This window comes from Solea solea, chromosome 5 (genome assembly GCF_958295425.1).
Source record: "Solea solea chromosome 5, fSolSol10.1, whole genome shotgun sequence".
Classification (NCBI taxonomy): Eukaryota; Metazoa; Chordata; class Actinopteri; order Pleuronectiformes; family Soleidae; genus Solea; species Solea solea.
The window spans coordinates 4,824,697-4,847,529 of record NC_081138.1 but is presented as its reverse complement, the minus strand read 5'-3'; the positions used below and the strand labels follow the sequence as shown (position 1 = coordinate 4,847,529).

General features: G+C 37.9%; 2 protein-coding genes across 2 annotated transcripts; one reads left to right on the top strand and one right to left on the bottom strand.

Annotated features, from left to right (window-relative positions):
* Positions 1-2,578: 2,578 nt before the first annotated feature.
* On the top strand, positions 2,579-9,528 carry il1fma (interleukin-1 family member A). The gene is made up of 7 exons (XM_058630054.1): positions 2,579-2,658; positions 2,772-2,890; positions 4,849-4,945; positions 6,536-6,929; positions 7,874-7,996; positions 8,091-8,224; positions 8,919-9,528. Exons 1-7 carry the CDS (start codon positions 2,647-2,649, stop codon positions 9,150-9,152), a joined length of 1,113 nt encoding a protein of 370 aa, XP_058486037.1. The 5' UTR covers positions 2,579-2,646; the 3' UTR covers positions 9,153-9,528.
* A 1,500-nt stretch (positions 9,529-11,028) lies between these two features.
* On the bottom strand, positions 11,029-22,833 carry ace2 (angiotensin I converting enzyme 2). The gene is made up of 18 exons (XM_058630053.1): positions 22,564-22,833; positions 22,295-22,453; positions 22,096-22,189; positions 21,182-21,325; positions 19,984-20,099; positions 19,436-19,541; positions 18,587-18,684; positions 18,333-18,505; positions 16,682-16,908; positions 15,512-15,656; positions 14,846-14,944; positions 14,637-14,759; positions 13,819-13,997; positions 13,552-13,607; positions 13,366-13,463; positions 13,149-13,265; positions 11,867-12,061; positions 11,029-11,785 (listed from the first exon to the last, which is right to left on the bottom strand). The coding sequence occupies exons 1-18, from the start codon at positions 22,777-22,779 to the stop codon at positions 11,686-11,688; spliced, it is 2,445 nt and encodes an 814-aa protein (XP_058486036.1). The 5' UTR covers positions 22,780-22,833; the 3' UTR covers positions 11,029-11,685.

Here is a 22,833-nt window from a genome sequence, read left to right as displayed (position 1 = left end):
AGACAGCAGCTGCAGGCCAACCTGATTCATGGTTTCATTCCCAAAGTCAAATAAGATGATGACTTGTACACTTCCACCCAAATACTCCCAGCACTGGAGAAGAGGATGAGACAATATTGTAAAACAGTTAAATGCTGTTGTTGCTGTGTATGTTTTTGTAAATATTTTGAAAATAAAATATTCTGGGGAAAAATTAGATCATTTATTCTTTGGTCCGTATGGTATTAATTGGCCTCTAATTTTTTTACATTTAACTAATGTACAAAGGCCCATCTGCAGAGTTGTGAACATTTGTTGACAACATGGAGCTATATTTGAGTAGACTGATTTACTATCATTCAAAATGACCACTTACAGACTTCAAGATAATGCCCATTTTGTATGAAATTATCAGAACAGAACTGTTGAATTTAGGAATTCATTTTTTTTTAGTTACTATTAGAGGGCAAAATGTTAGATACTTTTCCAGTACTTCTGCATGCAATGATATGCAGTTAAATCAGAAGAGACAGAGAGAACATACATAGATTCATAGAGTCAATATTTTTATTTGTCATTTCCAGGCAAATGAAATTACTTTTCTCACAGTCCCACCAGCTAGCTCTGAAGATGTGTAAAAAAGAACAAGAAAATGAACAAAGTAGTGCAGAAACTACTACCTCTAATAATAGAATCAGAATAATTTTTAACATTTTAAAATTATTATATTTTTTATATAAATTTTAAATAATTTTTACAGTAATTTACAGGTATAACCAGTCCAAAGCTTACGCTTACAACACACACACTGTGATGTCTGGGTGGGGGAAAAGGAGAGCAGCTACACACCTAACAGCACAGAGAAAATACACCCAGAAAAGTAATTCCTGCCTTTGTGAAATGTCGTGCTGCAGCCTTGGTAATGAAGGAGGTTCAGTTGTCTCTGTTTCTTGTGACTCTGGATCAAAGTGTAAGGAGCAACAACAAGGGACAGCGATGAAGCTACTAACTGCTAGTTGCGGCTAACTGCTAGTTGCGGCTAACTGCTAGTTGCGGCTAACTGCTAGTTGCGGCTAACTGCTAGTTGCGGCTAACTGCTAGTTGCGGCTAACTGCTAGTTGCGGCTAACTGCTAGTTGCGGCTAACTGCTAGTTGCGGCTAACTGCTAGTTGCGGCTAACTGCTAGTTGCGGCTAACTGCTAGTTGCGGCTAGTTATCTAAAAATAAAAAAAACAAGTAATGAATTGGACAACTGTACTGAGCCCCTAAAGGCACATGGAAAAAAGAAAAGAAAAAAAAGTTGTACTTTTGCAAGATCTTGCAAAACTATTGCGACATTTTGCAGGATGATACCAGCAAGAGATGATGAGATGAGATACAACTTTATTGTCATTACTCAAATACAAGTTTCAGGTAACGAAATGAGGTAAAAAAAAAAAAAAAAAAAGGAGAGACAACTAACGTTAATGTTGTCCATAGAACATAATAGCTACGTTTCATTAGCTACCTATAAAACCTATCAATCTATCATATATTTCTTCTGTGGAACGGCAATTATTTAAACCTATTGTAAAATTATAATAAAATAGACTAATAATGGCATAGTAATTTATGGTCTTATTCATTTATTGTCAGTGACTGCTTTTTCTTGAAGGGTTGGAGTAAACTATTTTATTTTTTAAATTGTTGAATAAGATGTTAAAAGGTTCTGTCTTGCCGGTATGGTATACGTGAAACTCCCCAACCTGGCAACCCCAAGCTCCCTGAGAGCTGTCAAAGTCCAGTGGCTCTGCCTGAATGATGAATTTACAGTCTCTATGGGTCAAACTGACCCGGAAGTACATGAATGAATGAATGAATGAATTAAAACGTTGCAAGATCTCGCAAAAGTACAGTTTTTTTTTTTTTCAACCTCCAATTTTTTTGCCCATTTCCCTTTATCGGCTCCGTACAACTGTAATTAAAACATTGAAGAAGCTTTTCTAATATATGTAAATAAATGTTGAATGTAATACATTTAATAGTGTGATAATTACAACTGAATGTCTTATTAATACTATTATTAAAATATTGCTGTATATACAATCTAGTTTTACACCTCTGATATAGAGAAACAAACCTACATATATACAGTACATATTATCCAATGGGGAAACTGATGTAACAGATTGTCAATGAAATGTTAATTATCCTCAAGTAACAGAAATAAATAACATAAAAAACAGGTATTGTATATTGTTCACTCTCGACTGATACAGAGGAAGTAATTTTCTTCCTGTGGTTCCCATGTCGCTGTTATAACCTATTATAAAAGTGACAGTTGTAATATTTCCTCTTTGTTCAAAATCTTCATAACGGACAGTGACATTGCTTCACTTCAAAAGCAAGAAGTAATCGTAAATAGAAGAAAGTTTGTTTGTCGGCCTTCATATTCAGTTGATACTCGGTTCGAGTTTCATTCAATAAAATCCTCGTACTATTCAGTTTCTACCTTGTTTCTGCATATTTTACTTCTTCTTTCTGACGAAGTGGCACCATGTGTCCCATCATCTTTACTTCCCCTTTGATTCATACTAAGTAGAACCACCGAACCACACGGCTTTAAAAACCTGCCTCTGTGCCTGGTGTCAGCTTTAGTCTTCAGTTTTAAGACAGCGAGCACTTACCATGGATCTGGAAGTGGGTTATACAATTTATCACATCAGGAATTATATCACTTTGTGCATTGGATGATATTTCTCATTTATAGTTAGTTTGTTTACCTGTTGTTTTTTTTTTTTTTTACTTGTCAGGACTCCAGGGTTCACGGTGGGGTGATTGTCATCCACAAGATCCATGAAGGGAAGCATCATTATGAAGTGGAAAAGGTGATGAAGCCCACGAAAGCATGTGGAGAAAAAATATTTGTCAGGTATGTATCCGTCACTGTTGATCAGACACTGACTTGATTTAGTCCACATGTTCTCGCTGCCCGTAACGCAGATGAATGTAATGACACAGTGTGTCGTGATGTAGAAATGTAGGGTCTCCAGAATAGTTCCTTTTGTTCATAAATGACAAAAAGATATAAGCAAAAAACAACATAACAGAAATGACATACAGTTAAGTCCACATGTAAAAGAAATAACAGTTAGTGACCCTCGAGTGACCAGGATTTGATTCCAATCAAAAGTCTGGTCAATTAACCCTTTAACACCGAGCGTATCGCCAGTGCCAATATCGCTTGTCCATGTACTTGTACTTTTCTAAGTAAAACTGTAAAATCCAAGTCTTCATTTTAAACTGTTGATACACTTTGTAAATAAGCAGTATCTCACCAGAACATGACTGACATGAAGTTGAAGTGACTTTTTTATAATATTAAACTATAGTAAAAGTCTTGAAGTATATGATATTTACTGTACTTTTCTGATATAAAATGTTTTAGAAGTCAAAGTTTTAAAAAGGTGAGGAGTTAGGATTGAGTCACGGTGGCTCTGTGGTAGGGTGAAGGAAGGTTGTGGGTTCAAATCCTGCAAAATTGAGTAAAGCAGCTCATCAACACTAGAAAAGCTCTATATAAATACAGACCATAATACCAACTCTTTCTATTTTTTTTCTTCCGATTTTATTTGGTAGTAACACATTAACAAAGATAGTTAGAGGAAATGCAGTGGAGTAAAAGTAAAAGTTGCTAAAAATATTAATATAAACAAAGTAAAGTACGGATACGTGAATATTGTACTTAACTACAGTAACAAAGTATTTATATATAGTCCAGGCGGACATTTTGAGGCTTAGGTTTTAAAGGGTTAAGAACCAAAAAATAGGGGAACACAAATAAAGACAAAGCAAAAATGTTTATATTCTGTATTGCTCAGCCTGTGTCATTCTATAACACCACTTTGTAGTAAGACATACCTACAAATTGGGTTTATATATAACACAACTAGAGCTGAACCGATGAATCGATGAATCGATTATTAATCGATTACTAAATTAATCGACAACTATTTTGATAATCGATTCTTCGGTTTGAAGCTTTTTTCATGATTAAAACAAGATTTCTGATTGTTTAAGCTTCTTAAATATGAATATTTTCTTCATTTCTTTGCTCTGGATAACAAATTAATCATTAAAAGTCAATCATTTTGGTTTGTGGACAAAACAAGACATTTGAGAACATCATAATTTCCAGGTTTGACGAACACCAATCAACATTTTTTAAGGTTTTCTTATATTTTATGGACCAAACAATTCATCGATTAATCGAGAAAATAATCGACAGATTAATCGATTATGAAAATAATCGTTAGTTGCAGCTCTAAACACAACAATATAAACATTGAGTTTATATAACATGAATTAGATTTGAAATGATTCCTCGAGTTACAGAAATGTAAAATATAAATGGTATCACTTTATTGTGATAGTCCGTTGTTGACTCTCTACTGTTTTCCATTGTGTGTGTCAGGATCATGTAATTCATTACATTCAAGTGTAGTTTCCCTACTAATATTCTGATGACTGTCAACAAATTAACAACTAAATGTCAAGTAATCTAAGATTTGATGTTTACATGATAATAAACATATTGTCCACAGATAATCAACATAGAATTGATCATTCCTGTGACATGAACCTGTTAACTTTTCAGCCGACAGGACGAAGCAGAAGTACGTGGACACAGTCTACAGAGAACTAGTGAAATGATGGTTAATAACTAATTAAAAATACTAGTTATAGTCAACAGGTCCTTTTGTGTAGGGGCTGGATTATAATCTACTGGCAGCTAGTTACTACTGGTTAGCTAGGGTATAATCAAAATGAAGTGTTACCATTTCAATATTGTGTCGTTCATAACGGTTCCAACGTATCAAACTATGGCAGGAAAGGAGACAAACTGATTCAGATAAACGGCATGGACCTGCGAGGTCTCCCACCTAAAGACTTGGCACAAATGTTAGCTGAGGGGAATCCAATGCTGGTGAGTTCATCAAGGCTTCCTTGGTTTTTATGGTTTTTAGACTTTTTACTTTTTTTTATTTCTAACCTACACTATGTGTCATAAGGTTTATTCATAAGTGAGACAACAGTTTTCATTACATAGTGAAGAGACTATTAATTTAACTATAGCTATGGACAATATAAATGAATTCTGAGAAAAAAGATCAGAAATCAGACTTTTTATTTCATCTCAGAATGTGTCTTAATCTCAGAATTCAAAATTTTCTTTAATCTCAGAGTGCAACTTTAATCTCAGAATTCTTATTTTGATCTCAGAATTCTGACATTTCTTTAATCTCGGAATTCTGACTTTAATCTCAGAATTCTGACTTTAATCTCAGAATTCTGACTTTCATTTATCTCAGAATTCTGACTTTTTCTTTAATCTCAGAATTCTTTAATCTCAGAATGTGACTGTAATCTCAGAATTCTGACTTTCTTTAATCTCAGAATGTGATTTTAATCTCAGAATTCAGACTTTTTTCGTTAATCTCAAAGTGAAAATTCTTTAATCGCAGAATATGACTTTAATCTCAGAATTCTGACATTAATCTCAGAATTCTGAATTTTTCTTTAATCTCAGAATTCTTTAATCTCAGAATGTGACTGTAATCTCTGAATTCTGACTTTCTTTAATCTCAGAATTCTGACATTAATCTCAGAATTCTGAATTTTTCTTTAATCTCAGAATTCTTTAATCTCAGAATGTGACTGTAATCTCTGAATTCTGATTTTCTTTAATCTCAGAATTCTGACATGGATCTCAGAATTCTGACTTTTTCTTTAATCTCAGAATTCTGACATGGATCTCAGAATTCTGACTTTTTCTTTAATCTCAGAATGGGACTTTATTCTCAGAATTCTGACTTTAATCTCAGAATTCTGACTTCTCGACTCAGGATTACATTTCATTGTGTGTCATATGAGTGTAACGGTGCATATGACGAATATAACTCTGGAATCTTGAACTACATGGTAAAAAAACAACAACAAATTTAACAATTGGACAAACTTTTGCTTTTGTGTTAGCTTTAATGGCCTTTTAGTTGGAGTCAAACTGACCTGCCACCAAAGAACAATAAAATCATTATGAATAACAGTAAAATATCATATTACTTTATATATTTTGGTTGTCTAACTCCACAAGCAACAATAACAGCAATTATATAATATAACCTTTTTTCCGATGATTAATATGAACTCTACAACATAAGGCCAGAGAGTTTTCCGAGTACCCTGATTAACTTTTATCCTGTACCATAAAGCATTGTTTCCCAAACTTCCTATACAGACTCTCACTTTTTAAAGATGGCAAACCATAGTGACCCAAATCACTGTATAAATCAGGACAAGAGTAATTAAATGAATTATTTCCCAAAGCTTGTGACATTAATTAAAACGTCATGTTATTTTAAACATATACACATAAACCTGTTCTATAAGGTTGCAAACGCAAGTCCCCCATGATCCTTCTGACCATAATGTGTCTTCATGTACACGTGTGCTCGTGTGGTTGACGCAAAAAGACATTTCTAATCAACGCCGGTGTTCTTCTGCCCGTTCACATCAGACTGTGCACAAGGCGAGCAAGGCGAGCAAGACGAAGATCAAGGAGCAGCCTCCCAGCAATGGAGACATATTGTTTCCCTTCTTCAAGGATTCCACTTCTCTCCATTTCACCATGGAGATGAAGAGGGAGTGCGAGGATGAGGCGCAGGAAGGGAAGGGAAGGGAGGATGGGGCTGTAGAGGAGGAGAAGGAGCAGGAGAAGGAGGAGGTTTGTCCAACTGAAACTGAGAATGGGGAGAAGCAGGATATGTTCATCGTTGCCATGACGGAAACCAGAATCTCAACGGTGACGGGGAGAGGCTGTAGTGACGGGGGTGTGTGTGAGGGATGTCAGGGCAGAGGATGCACCTTTCATGATGTTGTCATGATATCAGAATCCAGCAAAGTGACACTTGGTGAGTAGGTTTTACTCCTCTCCTCTGCTCCTCTAACAATTCAACCCTTTTCCTGGTATTTACATCCTTATCAATACAGTGACATGAGGCAATTCACTGTTGAGGGTTGAGAGACACAAACCTCCCTCAAGGCCGGTTCAGTTTCCGACTGTGTCTAATTCATCCACAGTCAAATCAAACAGATTTCTTCCTTGGGCCATAATCCACATCCCCAGGGAACATATTCCGTATCTGCCCTTTACTTTTTGAGTTATGCTGCAGCCAAAAACACAACTTCTCAGGTCCAGGTTGTGATGTATTCCTGGGCAACCTCATGTTGCTCCTAGTGGCTGTGAATGAATGGGGGCAGAGCCGGCCAAAGCTAATTAAACTGCTGCCTGGGGCCCCCAATAGTGTGCAGAGAAAAAAACCCACATTTTAACATATTAAAGAAATAATTTTTTCCATATATATACATATACATATCTAAATAGTGTTGAGTATTTTTTATTATTTTTTTATTTTTATTATAATATATGTATATATATATATATATATATATATATATACATATATTATTTTAATACTATTTTATTTTATTTATTGAGTTTTGATTGATTTGAAAAATGACAATTGTTGTTTTCTGTTTAAAAACTGGTTTACTTGTAAATTCAGTATCAGCACACTGAGCGCTTCACTTTGAATACAAACGTGCAAATTAACAATAGGCCACTTGTGATTTTACTGCCCTCTAAGCTTAAAAACAAGACACTGGTTTAGTGTAAATAACACAACTATAATTATTGCAATCTATGCTGTTACATTTGCATCAACAATAAGCCCCTTTTCCACCTATAAAATGAAATTCAATTTAGGGCCCCAGAATGGCTAAATGGTAAAACTGTTGTGTGAGAAAAGCACTCTATAAATACAGAGCATTTACATTTACCATGTTTAACTTTCAGTTGCAAGAGGAGGCGGCAGTTTAAGATGCGCCAGCATGTTAAACGCTGCAATCGAAAACGTGGCCACCTACCAGTACCTCCGACATCATGACGGGCAATATCTCTACCCTTCATCATCTCCAGGTTTGTCATTCAAAGTAAAATCACCTGCAAGAGGTGGAATTGTATGACGCCATTTGGTTTCCTTTTGCGTTCCTTTTGTTTGTGTCCTTTCCAGAGAAGATCACAATCTACCATTACAAGTCGTCTGCGGTGGTGGGCAGTGGAATGCCAGTGGTCCTAAACTTCACTGACTCTGACAGCTTCCTCAGGTGCAACAAGGACGAACAGAGGGTGTCTCTTCAGGTGGAGGTAACATGCAAATATGTGTTGTCAAACCTATGATGCGTTTGAGTCATTGCATTTTTAGTATTGATATAAAGTTCATAAAAAAAGTAGACTTTGAACTGTGACGTATTTCCAAATTTCGCAAATTCAGTCCCATTTTAAACATCTTGAGTACTTCTTGCTCAGGTGGGTAGATATATCTATATATAGATATACATCTATATATAGATATACATATATATCTATATATACATATATATATATATATGTATATGTAAATATATATATATATATAAGTTTATATATACAACTTTACTTACAAAGTCAATGCACAGACGCGACGGTTGTGATTGGCCGTCGTCCTGTGTGGTTTCCCGACCCACCAACGGTGTTGTGAAACCACACAAGACGACGGTTTCTTCTCTGCAGACGTTTGCACAACAGAGAGTGCAACACTGCTTTGGTTGATGGTGAACAGAAATGCCTGTTACTTCTGTTTAAAATACAGCGAATAGCGTCCGTCGCGTCATAAAATGTACAAAAATGATCCCGCGGTGCGAAACACAGCATGAGGCTGGCCCATCTCCAATACCGCCAATGTCCTATAGACATTGTGTGGTGGTTTCAGGAAAGTCAAAGTCAAGTGATGTTAAATTGATGTCCATTATATAAAAAAAAAAATTGACACTTGAAAGTAATCCACTCTTTGTTGTTGTAGACGTGCTCAAAGCAGATGCTGCAGCATATTTCCATGAGCGACAAGACCAAACTCGCTTATGTCTTCTACATGAAGTCGGACAGATTGCACCAGAGGACGTTTGAGTCGGCGCTGCACAGCGGGTGGTTCATTAAGATCGTCAACACGGAAACCGCTAGCGATCGGGTAACGATCGAAACAGTGGACGGACCGACAGCCGAGAACACGTTCCTCTTTGTCATTCAACCACAGTGAAATTCACTCAGGAATTGTATTTGGGAATTGTGACGTGATGTTAAACCAGTGGCGGTTTGTCAATAGGGGGCGCTATGGCAAAGTATCAAAGACTTGCATTGATTTTAAAATTACTTTTGAGATGTATATTTGTTTTCTTACGATGAATTTACATGAACTCCCGGAGATGTTTTCAGTTGCTTTTTCACCTTTTTTTCTACAGAGCTCCTCCTACAGGTTCAGAGTACATATTTACATTTACATCTACCACTTTATGCTCACCGTCATAAAAACTCACCCTCCCAGAGCCGGTGAACTCATTTTGCATGATTCTGTGTTTTTTAGTTCTCGCCATTTGAAAAAAAAAAAAAACAGTCCAGTGTTTCCTCTTCCTCACTCTCCTAAGCCCCGCCCATGGCCAGAATTGCAAACAAAAAGAACAAATCAGGTCGCAGCAAACAGAATTCCGATCATTGCTAACAAAAAGCGTATTTTCAAATGAAATTTTATTTGTGTATTTTGATCGTGTGGTTCATTTTTGTTTTGTTCAATTCGTAAAGTGTTGATCTACTTCCATGTCTTCTCTGCTTCTTTTCCCGTGGCTCTGCCGCGATGAACGTCTCAAACATCTATAGCGATGCCTTGATCTCGTAGCCCGTGCCTGGCTAGGGAGAATTTACCATGAAGCAATTCGTTTCTCAAAAGACCCGAGACTTTGTGAGACCTCCTGATTTGCAGGAATCCGGGTGAGTGGCCCTGATCTGGCAAGGCTGGTTTTCAGCTAACAGACAGTAGAGGGAATGGAGACAGCAACAAGACATTTAACCATCACAGTCACTCAGAAACTGGTAAAGTAGGGTAAAAATCCTATATATTTCTACTTTAATCTGATCTACACCAAAAACACATTCTGATTAATAGAACCCCAGTGCCCTTCTAATAATCTGCAATGAAAATGCAGATTTAAAATGTTCTACATGATCTAAAGTTGCTTAGAGGTGATGAACTTCCTGTCTGGGGCACAGAAATCTTTCATAGACTCTTGTTATAAAGTGTATATAGAACAAGAAAGGAACGAAAATCCACTTAATTTCCCTAAAATGTCTTATTTTGAGAAAAGAATGCTACAGAAAAGCCACATCTGCTGTGTCCAACTTCTTAAACCTGACTTTTTGCTGTTTACATTATCATATTTCTGTCATTCCCAGAGACGAGGGCCCACAGATCAGTTGCAGGAGATATTTTTCGGGGGTCACCAATTAACGTAGCTGAAGGATTTCTAACCTTTTACTTGAAATGCATGAAATAACACGCGCATAAGATGATATTTTCATCAGTGTATCAATCAGAAATCCTCTTTCTGCTGTAGAGACGGTAGTGTAAAATGGTCAGTAATATTATGAATGCATTTGCTCTTGTAGGGATTCATACATACATTTTTAATCGGGGTGTAAAACACTGAAATAAAATCTCTTTTGTCACTGAAATATCACGGCTATTTCAGTAGTTACAATATGTCTCATTTTCATTTGTGTCGTTTAAAGTAAACTTTTTATTTTTTGTATGGTGTATTGTGCACTGCTTATGTTTGCAAAAGCCTTTGGAGTTATTGTACTTTGGTACAGAGTGTATTTCTGATGTACTACATGTTTTTTTTTTTTATGTAATATTTAAAAAAATGTTATCTGGACCAATTCATGTGAAAATCAGATAGTAAAGAGAGTTTACACAAACAAACACATTTGTACTTATTCCCTCACCCAATGAGAATCGATAAGGAATCGTATCGATAAGCAATATCGATAATGGAAATCGTTAAATTCTTATCAATGTATGTCAAAAACCTGTGTTGGTGTAAAAAAGGACTGTCCACAACACAATAGAAAGAAATAATATATGAATTGTACAAGATTATGAGTTTATGCAAATCACAAAACAAAACTTGAAAGTATCAACAGAATGATAACGCATGATCTCTGAAAGTCCAGCACATAGATTTCTTGAATCTAACTCAAATAACATTCTCTGCTGAGTTATCACATTTAATCGGTAAAGAAAGACATACATTTTTGGCATAATTTAACAATAAAAGCGAAATATAGGCGACTTTAGTGGACTAATACACAGTTTTAGTTTTAGTAGCCTGATTTTCTTTAAAAAAAAGATAATAATAATAATGCAGACACAGCTGAAATATTCCACTGTATTGTTGCTTGTCTTATATTTATTAAGAGTTGTTCAAAAGAATTGTAAAACAACCGTAAGAAGTAAATTGTGCATATATAAATATACAGTACCTCAAGCTTATTACTACGCAAGTATAATAAAAGTATGGCATTAGTAAATCACATTAGTAAAGTTCATTCACAAAGTATGTCAACTGTAATATAATTACTTATATTTAGTTAAAGTTCTATTGTTGTTTGATGTTAGGTTGTGCAGCATTGGTGACGGAGGGAAAGGCTTTATAAAAGCAACACTCATGACTTTCTCTTTCTTAGCTGTACTGAGCATTCGGAGCCGACAGGACGTCTTCCTTCTGCTCTCTGTCGACTCAGAATCCCGTCTGTTCCCCTTCACTGTCCTCAAAGGCTTTGTTAGTCTGCCCATCGATGGATGTGTCGTAGGGATTCTCGACGCCCGACCTTTTTTTCCTGCAAACACATGAAGGAAAACAATGCGTCAATAATTGATCGCATAAAAAAAAAAAAAAGATGCCTCGATGCCAAACTCACCCCTTGCGCTGTCGGATGCCGGAGACGATCAGATAGACGCCCATTAGCACGACGACTCCCATGACCACGCCGAACACCACAAGCCACACCTCCACGGGCTGCTCCACAGGAGGAGCCAGTGTTGCCGGGATACCCACGAACTCCAGTGTCCAGTCGTCCAATTGGAAGGCGTCGTTGATTCTGCCTCGGCTTAACCTGGGATCGATATCAAAATGGCATGAGCCGATATGATACTCAGTATCGGTTGGTCAAAATCGCTGGATCTGATATCAGACAGATTAAAAAGAAATGTAAAATTCAATACAATCCAAAAATCCTGTATATCGCATGGTTCACTATGCTGTGTCCCATCTAGGGGTTGAATTCCTCAGAGGACCTGGTCCGCTAAGGCGCAGTAGAAGCCCATATGACAGGGGTGCCCATACTTTGTTTGGGGCACCCCAGGGGCTAAAAGGGCTAAAAGATTCGATAATGTAAAGATTTCACATTCGCCACATTTTGAGTCCACGACGAATAACAAGGTGAAACCTGATGGCGTAGACAGAGCCGGCCCAAGGGGTTAGCGGCTGCTTGGGGCCACGTGATCACCAGGGGCCCCCCAGAAGTGTGTAAAGAAAAAAAACACAACATTTTTTCTAAAGAAATCTAGACATCAGATATCTAAATATTCTTCATCTCAAGTTATTTGGTTTTATTAACTACTACTACTACTACTACTACTACTACTACTACTACTACTACTACTACTACTACTACTACTACTACTACTACTACTACTACTACTACTACAAACTACTTTTGTGATTTCACTGCCCTCAAAATGTGAGAAACAAATAAATAATGCAATTTAAAGTGTGACATTGGGATCAATAATAGTCCGAGGTGGTGGGAAGGGTGCCCCCCAAAATCAAATTCAGCTTAGGGCCCCATAAAAGCTTGGGCCGGCCCTGGGTGTAGATAAACAACATCAGAGGATCCCGTTTCATTGCAGCTTCTGTCTGTAAACATCAATTTTTCTGAGGAGTTTATGGTCTCAGTCAAGCGTGACGTCTATTCAGAGTGAAGTAGAAGATTATCTTTAGGGCGTGACTGTGGTGTGATTGATAATGGATGTCATGACGACCTGCTGGTCTTTGAGCCCTCCTCCACCCCCCAGCTCCACCCCCTCTCTCTCCAAATGAACAAACCAAGATGGCACTTGGTTGAGACTACAAAATGGTGGAGTAATAATCGAAAATCCTAATCATGTTTCTTCACCAACGTAATGAAGCCGCCATTTCACCTTATTGCAGCCTCCAAGTCATTCTTTGGGATGTCCTGTAAGGGACTTAATGGGTTTTTGGCTGTGACGTAGAAGGAGATTCTGGGCGTCTCATCATCGACGACGATGTTCTCTGATCTGCAGGTTAGAAAAAGAGAAAAGCCCTTTAACAGATGTGAATACAAAGCATGGCATTCTTTTTCTTTCGTATTGCCAGTTTGACGCAGTTAATACTGACGTGAAGGGAAGAATCTCGTTCTTTTCGCTGTAGTACTGCCTCAGAGCGTATGCAATGTTGCTCTTGAACAAGTACATCTCATTGTTATTCCAGGAATACTGAAAAAAACAAACCATTTCAGTTCATTAATATATGCCGTGATATGCAGTTCAAATGAAAAGCTGCAAAATACTTATTAATACTTACTGCATTATCGCCCATGGCAGCCTTCAAACTGATTCTTACTTTGATAGCATTTGAACCTGTAAAGCAAATCAAACGATGTATATTAAAAACAGATTTTCTTATATAAACATTTTGACATGAAAACCTCGACTGTTATTTTTCACGTCCTGAAAAGAATTGACATTATTCGGGATTTCATGACTGATTCAAACTAGTGCTTGTATAGTGTGACCGTAAGGAAATTTATTTAAAGGATTATTTATTGAGGTAATTATCATTTACACTCACTTGGAGCAGTTCCTGGCTCCCAACCCACATTCCTGTTGTGTTTCCGGTTGTCTACCTTCAGCCAGTCGTGCAGTTTTTGAAAATAATTCAACAAGGGTTTGGCATCCATTCTGGTATCACCGGATATTGTTTCCAAAGCCTTAGTCCAGGACTGGGACCTTCCCAGCTCTAACATATTCCTATAGCAGAAAAGATGAACGATGATAATGGCGCTGACACCAAAACAGACATTTTTCAGCTCCTTAAATGTCAATATTTTATACTTTCTTTCATTTTTCAGCTTTTTAAATGTGAATATTTTCTAGTTTCTGTCATTTTTCAGCTTCTTAAATGTCAATATTTTCTACTTTCTGTCATTTGTCAGCTTCTTAAAAGTGATTATTTTCTACTTTCTGACATTTTTTAGCTTCTTAAATGTGAACATTTTCTACTTTGTGACATTTTTCAGCTTCTTAAATTTGAATATTTTCTACTTTGTGACATTTTCCAGCTTCTTAATGTGAATATTTTCTACTCTGTCATTTTTCAGCTTCTAAATGTGAACATTTTCTACTTTGTGACATTTTTCAGCTTCTTAAATGTGAATATTTTCTACTTTGTGACATTTTCCAGTTTCTTAAATGTGAATATTTTCTGTCATTTTTTAGCTTCTTAAATGTGACTATTTTCTACTTTGTGACATTTTCCAGCTTCTTAAATGTTAATATTTTCTACTTTCTGTCAACACAAGACATTTTACGACTGCTGATTTCATGTGGGAACATGGACGACAACAACAACGAAACAGACATCAAAGAGGCACAGGAAGTTGTTCATACCTCAGTTTGGTTCCTGCCACTTTGTTACCCGTTATGTCACATTTAAATAATTCCTCCTTGTGATCCGCTGCGTCACAGAGCGCTTTTTGGAACTGAAACTGGTAGATGGTTCTCGTGAAGTATCTGTGGAGCATACAAATACACATATACAATATTTCATCGTGGGTTATATGTGGATTTCCTGCTTTTCTGAGAGGGTGGTGTGTTACCTGATGAAAGAATAATCTCCCGATACATGGAACAGAGCAGGAGGATCACAGTAAGTCTCATCTCTAGGCACCGGCTCCATCACCCCCACCATCTCCCTCCTGTGATGGTAACAGAGAGTCAGCATTCACTGAGTCTGAATAAAACCCGACTTAAGACTAACACACACCAAATAATGGTTGGTCGTTGAATAACTTTTGCTTCCGTTTACTTAATTGGACACAAACTAGCGTAGATGCTCGTGTGACTTTGACAAAACAAGGCAACATTCAGTCAGAAGATGGTGGGATACCTTTATTTTGAAATCTGAAAATCCTCTGTGGCCCACACCCAAACCTTAAACCATGACTCTTATCAACACACGGATCATTTCACGTTTATTGGTCGTATAATGACAATAAAGATCCTTTCCTTCGTTCCTTTCCTTTGAGCAATTTAGACGTTAATTACAAAGCTAAAAATTAAAAATACATGTATTTATTTATAGTTAATGACCTTCCACAACCCACTTGTGTGGCATGGTAGTATACAGTATATATAGTCCATCATTTGGGCCTTGAAAACCTCATTACGTCCACAGTACCACGACAGACGACCATATTTGATTACGGTGATACTTTTACCTCCAAAATTGCTGCATATCGTACATTTACAGACACGTTACTCACTTCATCTCCCACCACTGCTTCATCCATTCATCCTTGGGGATGTGTCCTGCAAACACCCGCCACCTCCAGTCCTCCAGCATGTAAGTGAAGGGCAGCGTGGCCACAATGGTGAGCGCCTGCTTCAGCAGGAAGTTGATCTCCGTTTCTAAAAGACAAAGAGGCCAAAGGGAACCGATCACACTCAGAGTGAGAGTTGTCTGTTTGTGGACATTTTAGAAATATGCTATACTTTATTTTACAGGGGAATATTCCTCCTGGGATATTTCAGTGAAGGAAGGCCATGTTATGGCTCATTATGTGGTTTCACGAAGGTATAACAGTACAATAAGTACACTTGCCGAAGGTCAAATCTAGATGCTGAGTAAATGTCTTTATATATATATATATATATATATATATATATATATATATATATATATATATATATATATATATATATATATATATATATATTGTAAGAATTACTGACATCTACTGGTGAGACTGTAGAGTGCAACCTACAGCAGCGGGAAACTACGGTGGCCTTTGCACAGGAGAGAGTAGTGAAAGTACGTTAAAATCCTTTTTCTTCCACTTCCTGTTTCTGGTCTTTGTTTAGTTTTTCCCCTCCATTTACCTAGCCACGCCTACTTCCTGTTCCTTTCACCTGGTCAACCTGTGCAACCTTGTTGCTCTATTGGGCGCTGCTTTCTCTGTCGTGTTCTTCCCAGTGATTGCCTGTTAATCTTTGTCTCACTTTGTACTTTTGAGATGTTTGCCCTGCCTTTGCCTGGTTTTTGACTGCCTTCCTGTTCTTGACCTTGCCTGCCCACCTGCCCAAGTGTTTTGAATTATGAACTGGACTTTTTTTGTCTTCTCTGCATCCGAGTAATCTGTTTATCAGGTTTATGCGTTCGTCCTTGTTTGTGTACCAAGCTTCTGCTTGGAAGCACAAAACACACATCGGTCCAGGTTTGTGGCCAATCGTAAAAGCAAAAGCCTTTCCTAAGAACATATAAAGGCTAATTCTAAGGCTATGAAAACACAATAAAGTGATTATACACTTTTACAAACACACTTAGGGGTAGTATATCCACTTTGGGCCAGTAAACCCATCAAATGTGGACCTTTAATGTTTTGGAGAACCAAGGTTTCTGTGGTAGGACAGTGGTCAGTGTACATCAGTAGTACCATTATCATCCGTGAAGTCTGGAGGCAGAAGTTCCAGGCTCTTCAGGTGTTTGGGAGTTGCAGCAGAGAGGGACATGATTTCCCCGACGGCTTCGTGGAAACCCTCATTGGCTCCGTCCCTCAGGAGGTAGGACAGGTTTCTGTAAGCCATCTGGTACTGGTTGTGGCCCATCTCGTGGTGCACGGTGAGAAAGTCCTCCATGTTGACCTTCGTGCACATCTTGATCCTGCAGATATCACACGAGAGAGCGTCAGTGTCAGCACTTGTGTCGCCTGACACAAACGTGACACGATATCGTATCAGATGTGCTGCAGCAGTAAAACACGCGTCACACTGTTCCCGGTGAATCACAAACAGCAAAGCACAAGCTGATCAAACTAATGAAATCCTTGACAAAGCAGAGAGGTAAAAAAATTGCTTCATACAGTCATTTTAGCATGAACTGAGGTCTGACAGAGCCGTGAAACCCGACATTTGAACTCTTTGGATTGGACAAACATCACAGTAGACGCTGAAACCTCTTAAAGTGTGCTGGGTTTATGGATTAATGTTTGACACCACTGAAACTTTGGTTATCTTTACGAGAAGGAAAACATTACTGATCAACTCAATTGTTCCGGCAAGCTCATAATGATGTACTGATTTCCAATCAAATGACTTTTGTAAGTGCAGCATAAAACATACATCCAAATAAATCACGTCATTTTTTTTCATTTTAGTTAAACATCCCAAAGGGAAGAACTCTGTCAGGTCACTATGAGAAAACATTATTATTATTGTTCTGTAGAGGAGGGACAGATAAAATAGGTGGGCATCCCTGAATTCTAGAACTACTGAGAGAGTACCAAGCCTTTTTTAAACCCTTACCTGTCAATATGGGTACATGTTACATGTGGATTTACTCTGCTTAAAGGAATCTATGTACGACTGCAAGAAAGCATGGATACTGATGATGATATGGATAAACATGGAGCTAATTTGTCAATGAAAACATTCTCTTTTAGTATGATCATTAAAGCTGCAGTGCGTAACTTTTCTCCGTAGTTTAGTTGAAGGAAATTTTCTTGATGATACTTGGCCAAATAGAACAGAGGCAACATCAAGTCAGGCACGTACGTGCACCTCCAATTCTGAAGATGACACATAATATTATTGTCTGTCTAATGAACATGAACACAAGACACAAACTCCCTCGGAAATAATCTGCTAATCTCATGGAATGGAATGACCACAACGGCTTTTCCGTGGAGCTAACTTTGAAACTAGCGCAGCCTGTGCAATAACATGTTCTCCTATCGATTGGGATTTCAACTATAACTTGTTTTTATTTCTAAATTGTTTTTATTCAATAGTTTTTATTTTTATTACTAAATTGTTTTTGTTTCTCCAATTCTTACTGTTAAATGTTTGTTTCATGTAAAGCACATTGAGTTGCCTTGCCTTGCCTTGCCTTGCCTATAGCAATGGCTCTGTGGTTATAATGAATGATATTTGTCTGCTTTTGTTTGTCTGTAAACAAGCTAATGTTTAATCCTGGTAGAGTTAATTCCTGGAACCATACTCAAATCTGTTCAAGGCTGTCTTGCTTTACTTGCTCAATGTTGTTGTTGCCTCTGAATTTCCAAGTGATTGTCAAAGTCAGTGCGCTACCTGAAGTCCTTCCTGTTTCCCATGTCCCAGGCCGTGGGGTGACAGACCACCTTGCGTCCATCGTTGGGCTTAACCAGCATGGAATTATTCCAGAAGTTTTCGAACATCTCATACAGGCCCACAGACGTGAAGAAAATCTCTGCTTCATCGAAAAGACGACGCTCGGTCCAACCCTAAAAAACAAAATTTAAAAAAATGTAGGCGGAGATATTGTAGATGATTTCAGAGGATTTGCTATAGCACAATCACTGCACCTTCTCAAGCATGGTTTTGCTGACATCGATGTCCGTTTTGTCCGGGTAGGGGATGCACAGAGGGTACAGGTTGGTCCAGAATCTTCCCCACATGTCACCTGAACAAACGACACAAATATCATCCTTCATTTTAACGAGACTCTTAGGTGGTCGCTTGACTCCGAGTCAGATGTGTGTCGTTTCAAAGGGTATTTTGGAGAAAGTAAATTGTTCTCCTGTGTACTGTTACTTTTAAACAATCAAATATGTCCATATGAAATCATGAAAACACAATAAATTCACATAAAATATATCTAAATCTCAATTTATAAGCTTTCGGTCTGCTTTTCTTTACCTTAAGTCAAACATTTAAAAGGTCATTGTGATGTGAAATGATGCCTATGCTCTATTGTACATTATTTGATTTTTATTTTCATGTGTTGTTGTTTTTATTGTGCGATATTGTATGGCTGTTACTTTTACCCATCTGTTTTTAAGTGCACACACACATAATAGATTGACAAGACTTGCTGTTATGTGGCTGCTCTTTAAAGTAAATTAAATTTAATTAAATTAAATTGCTAGGGTTAGGCATTAAGTGGTTATGGTTTCCCTGATTCTGGTTGTGTTCTGCTTTTTTTTCTTTTTAATCTTCCTCTTTTAGACTTTTTATTAATTTGTGTTCCCAGAAAGTTTCTCTGAGAGGAAGTACTTCTCTGTTCCTGTATATGTTACTTTCTGAAACTTGATATTTCATGGCAGTGAAAGTCACCTCCGGTCCTAAACTCCCCACTAACATCGGCAGGTTTAAATATTTCCACTCAGATATCTGTAATAATAACAATAACATGATCGTTATTCTTAACATACCCAGCAGGTGGGCCGGCAGAGGTCCTTTTGGATCAATGTGTCCCGGGTAGACCTCCATAAGCTTGGCCCTCACATAAGCATGTAGCTCCTTATATAACGGCAGGATCTGTAAAAAAACAAAAATTATATTTTTACATATTTATACACATTTTTTTTATATTTACTGAAAGTCCTTTACAACTCACAGTAAAAACATACGTTTGTTCTTCTAAACCTCAGTTACTTATGGTAGGTATGAAAAAAAAAAGCACCTTGTATATCTTCTTTATATAATTTATTAGTTTGGAGTAATGTAGGTTGTGTTGTAAAAGTTTGACACATGTTAGTAAGTGGTAAAACCTAAAAACAAATGTCTTAGCTACTGTAGCCCAAGGAAAAACTGTGCAAACTACAGGTTATAGTTCTTAAGATGTCACTGTTTTTATTGTCTTTATGTAACTTTTTTGTGCTGCCGCCAGGACTCTCTTAAAAAAGCCATAAAACCATCTTAAAATTTTCCATGCACTGCTGAACCTGCCCCCCCCCCCCCTAAATCCAGACAGTCATACCTGGAGGTAGATTGACAGAGAGTCTTCCATGAGCTGGTCTGGGGTGTACTTGTATTTACTGTCCTCTTCCATGGTCTCATAGTTGGATCTCCAGTACTCTCCGTAGTCTTTGAAACCTGAACAGTCCAGTCAGAGAACAACACATCAAGATAATTATTTGTATCACTTCATTTTATTATTGTGGCCCTATTGTACCCGCTCTGATTATTCATTTTCTTTCACTGAAGGCCCTGTTATATGTCTGCCTATAATGTGCTGCATACTGTGGACCCTGGTTTACTTGTGCATCAGGGTCTTGTAGTACCTGACATCTCCATCGGGGGGCGGTACAAGTCGGGACGCATTCCGAGTGAGGCTTAAAAGAATACTTCACCGATTTGCATGTGGCTTTGTATTCCTAGAATAGCAGTAGTATTTTTTAAGAATTGTGGCCTCCCTCAGTTTTCTGCTGAGTTGTAAAAAAATCACGGGGCAGCGAGCGCAGTGCATGCTGGGAGTTGTTGTCGTTCATCTACATGAGCCAAAATTACATTCTCGGCCAAGAAGGCACTTGCTTCAAATATTATTTCAAATAATTCTACTACATAGATGACCCAGTTTTAATAGACATTCATCTTTCCAACGGTTAAATATGCTGTAATACTCCACCTACTGGCGGGGCGGAAATTCAGTTTTTCACCCTCCAACTTTTGAGTGTTTTTTCATGTAAGAAAAACTGGGTGTGCACATGAGGACCTGTGGTAATTGCAATCTGACCAAGTTTCAGGTGCAGGAATTATTATATAATTGTCACATTTTGTGTTCCTACTAGCCACTCTTTTTTTTCTATTTCTACTCTTTCTACTCTTTCTACTATTTCTTCTATTTTCTCCACTTTTTAGGGCCAATTATTCCACAACGATAAGTCATTGTGCCACCTACTGGCAACAGGAAGTACACCTTCTGTAACAAACATGGTTTCATTGACATGAAATTTTCAGGGTGTGGTCTACATTTGCTCTCCTCAGATTATAACAGATTATTGGTTGGTCGCAGTCATCTCAATGACCCCAATGAAGGGTTTTGTTTTCCTCTGGAGCTTCTTTTTGGGGAGAGGAGGAAGTCAGCGATTAGGACAGCAGACATGACCCCGACTGTATAAGATCTCAAAAAGTCAATCACATGTTTAAAATAAATCCAATGACTGCAGGTGTGTTACCGTTGAGCTTTGCGGCTTCGTTCTTCAGGTCCACGTAGTCCTCGTACAGAGGCCTCATCTTCTTCCCCACCTCTTTCCTCCAGCCCTCCCACACGTGCAGACGGTCGTTATAGTTTTTGCTGTTGAACATCACGTCCTCCAGGCCTGCAAATGGACAAAGGCAGATGTTTTTCAGTGTGATCTTATTCATACCAATCATCTGCTCAGTTTCAGGGTCATTACAAGATGCGCCATTAGATAAATATGTTGTGTGAAATACCAGTAAAACGGCCTACAGTATCTTTACCTTCAAGAGGAAGGTGATGTCTGTTTTTTTGCAGCATAACTTAAAAAGCAAAGGACGGATTTTGATGACATTTTCTGGGAATGTAGGTTATGAACCAAGGTAGACATACTGTTGTGGTAATCTAGTTACGTAATCTTATTCCATAGTTTCCATTTTTAACCCTGTGAGATTTCGGATACATTTGCACTCGAGGCAACATTGAACCTTTGTAGCTGGTTGAGCTACAAAATCATTGGCCTCCAGACTGCACTTGAGTAAACATGTAATCTTCAAAGTGCTTTTTTGAAGAGGTCTTCAAAGGTCTTGTTCTGACATTCACTTTTTAATGATTTATTTGTTTTATGGAGCAAAGAAACCAGAAAATATTCACATTTAAGATGCTTAAACAATGTTTTAATCATGAAAAAAAGCTTCAAATCGATGAATCGAGTAATTGTTTCAGCTCTAATGACATATAATGATAATATGTAGAATATACAGTGTATCTTTGTTCAACCGTTATTTAAAAAAAAAAGTCTATATTCCATTAAAAAAAAGGCCCTTTTTTTAAAGAGACTTTGCCTCTGTTAATTATAAACTGCTTAATCTAAGTCTGGCTGACAGTAGCAGGTCGCACATGAACGTGTACCTGGCTCCAAAGTGTGGCAGTCATGCGGGTCGTCCCTCAGACAAACTGTTGCTGTGCTGTAGATTGTGCTCATCTCGCTCATGGCTTTACTCAGCTGCAAGAAGATTCAACAACGAAAGAGTACGAGTTGAAAATCAACACTACGCTCTTCTAACACAAGCGTAACAGAGTGACTTTTAACCTAAAACAGCATACTTACATGTTCAGCCTTATCTTTGGATAAAGCACCAGAGCCTTTGTCCTGAAGGGAGATGAGCTGTAATTTGATTTCTGGATTTTTGATTTGATCGATGGGGAACTGCTGAGACTCCTCTGACATCTGGGTGTAAAATTTGCCCCAAACTTCGCCCTCTTCACTCTGCATACAATAAAAGAGAGAGTCAGTGACCGAAATGACATAGATTTCTACTCCATTTAACCAAATAACATAAATGTCAGTGTCAATGTCAGTGTTTCCCTTTCGCTTACCAGTTTGTTTGAGGTCTCAGTCGTGATGTTGGTGTTGTAGGCCCACGATGCCAGCGAGTACTGATACATCCGCTCGCCGGCCTCTGCGTCGAACCTCTGCAGAAACTCCCTGGCTTTTGTCTCCACGTCCTCCTGAGCGGAGACGGCGTGGGACACGGCCAGCAACGTTAAAAGAATATGTGCAAGCATCTTGGGCTGCTTCAGCTCCATCCACATGTACAAACGAACTCTGAGACGTTGGGACACTGTACTCGGTTTTACAGTTTCAAT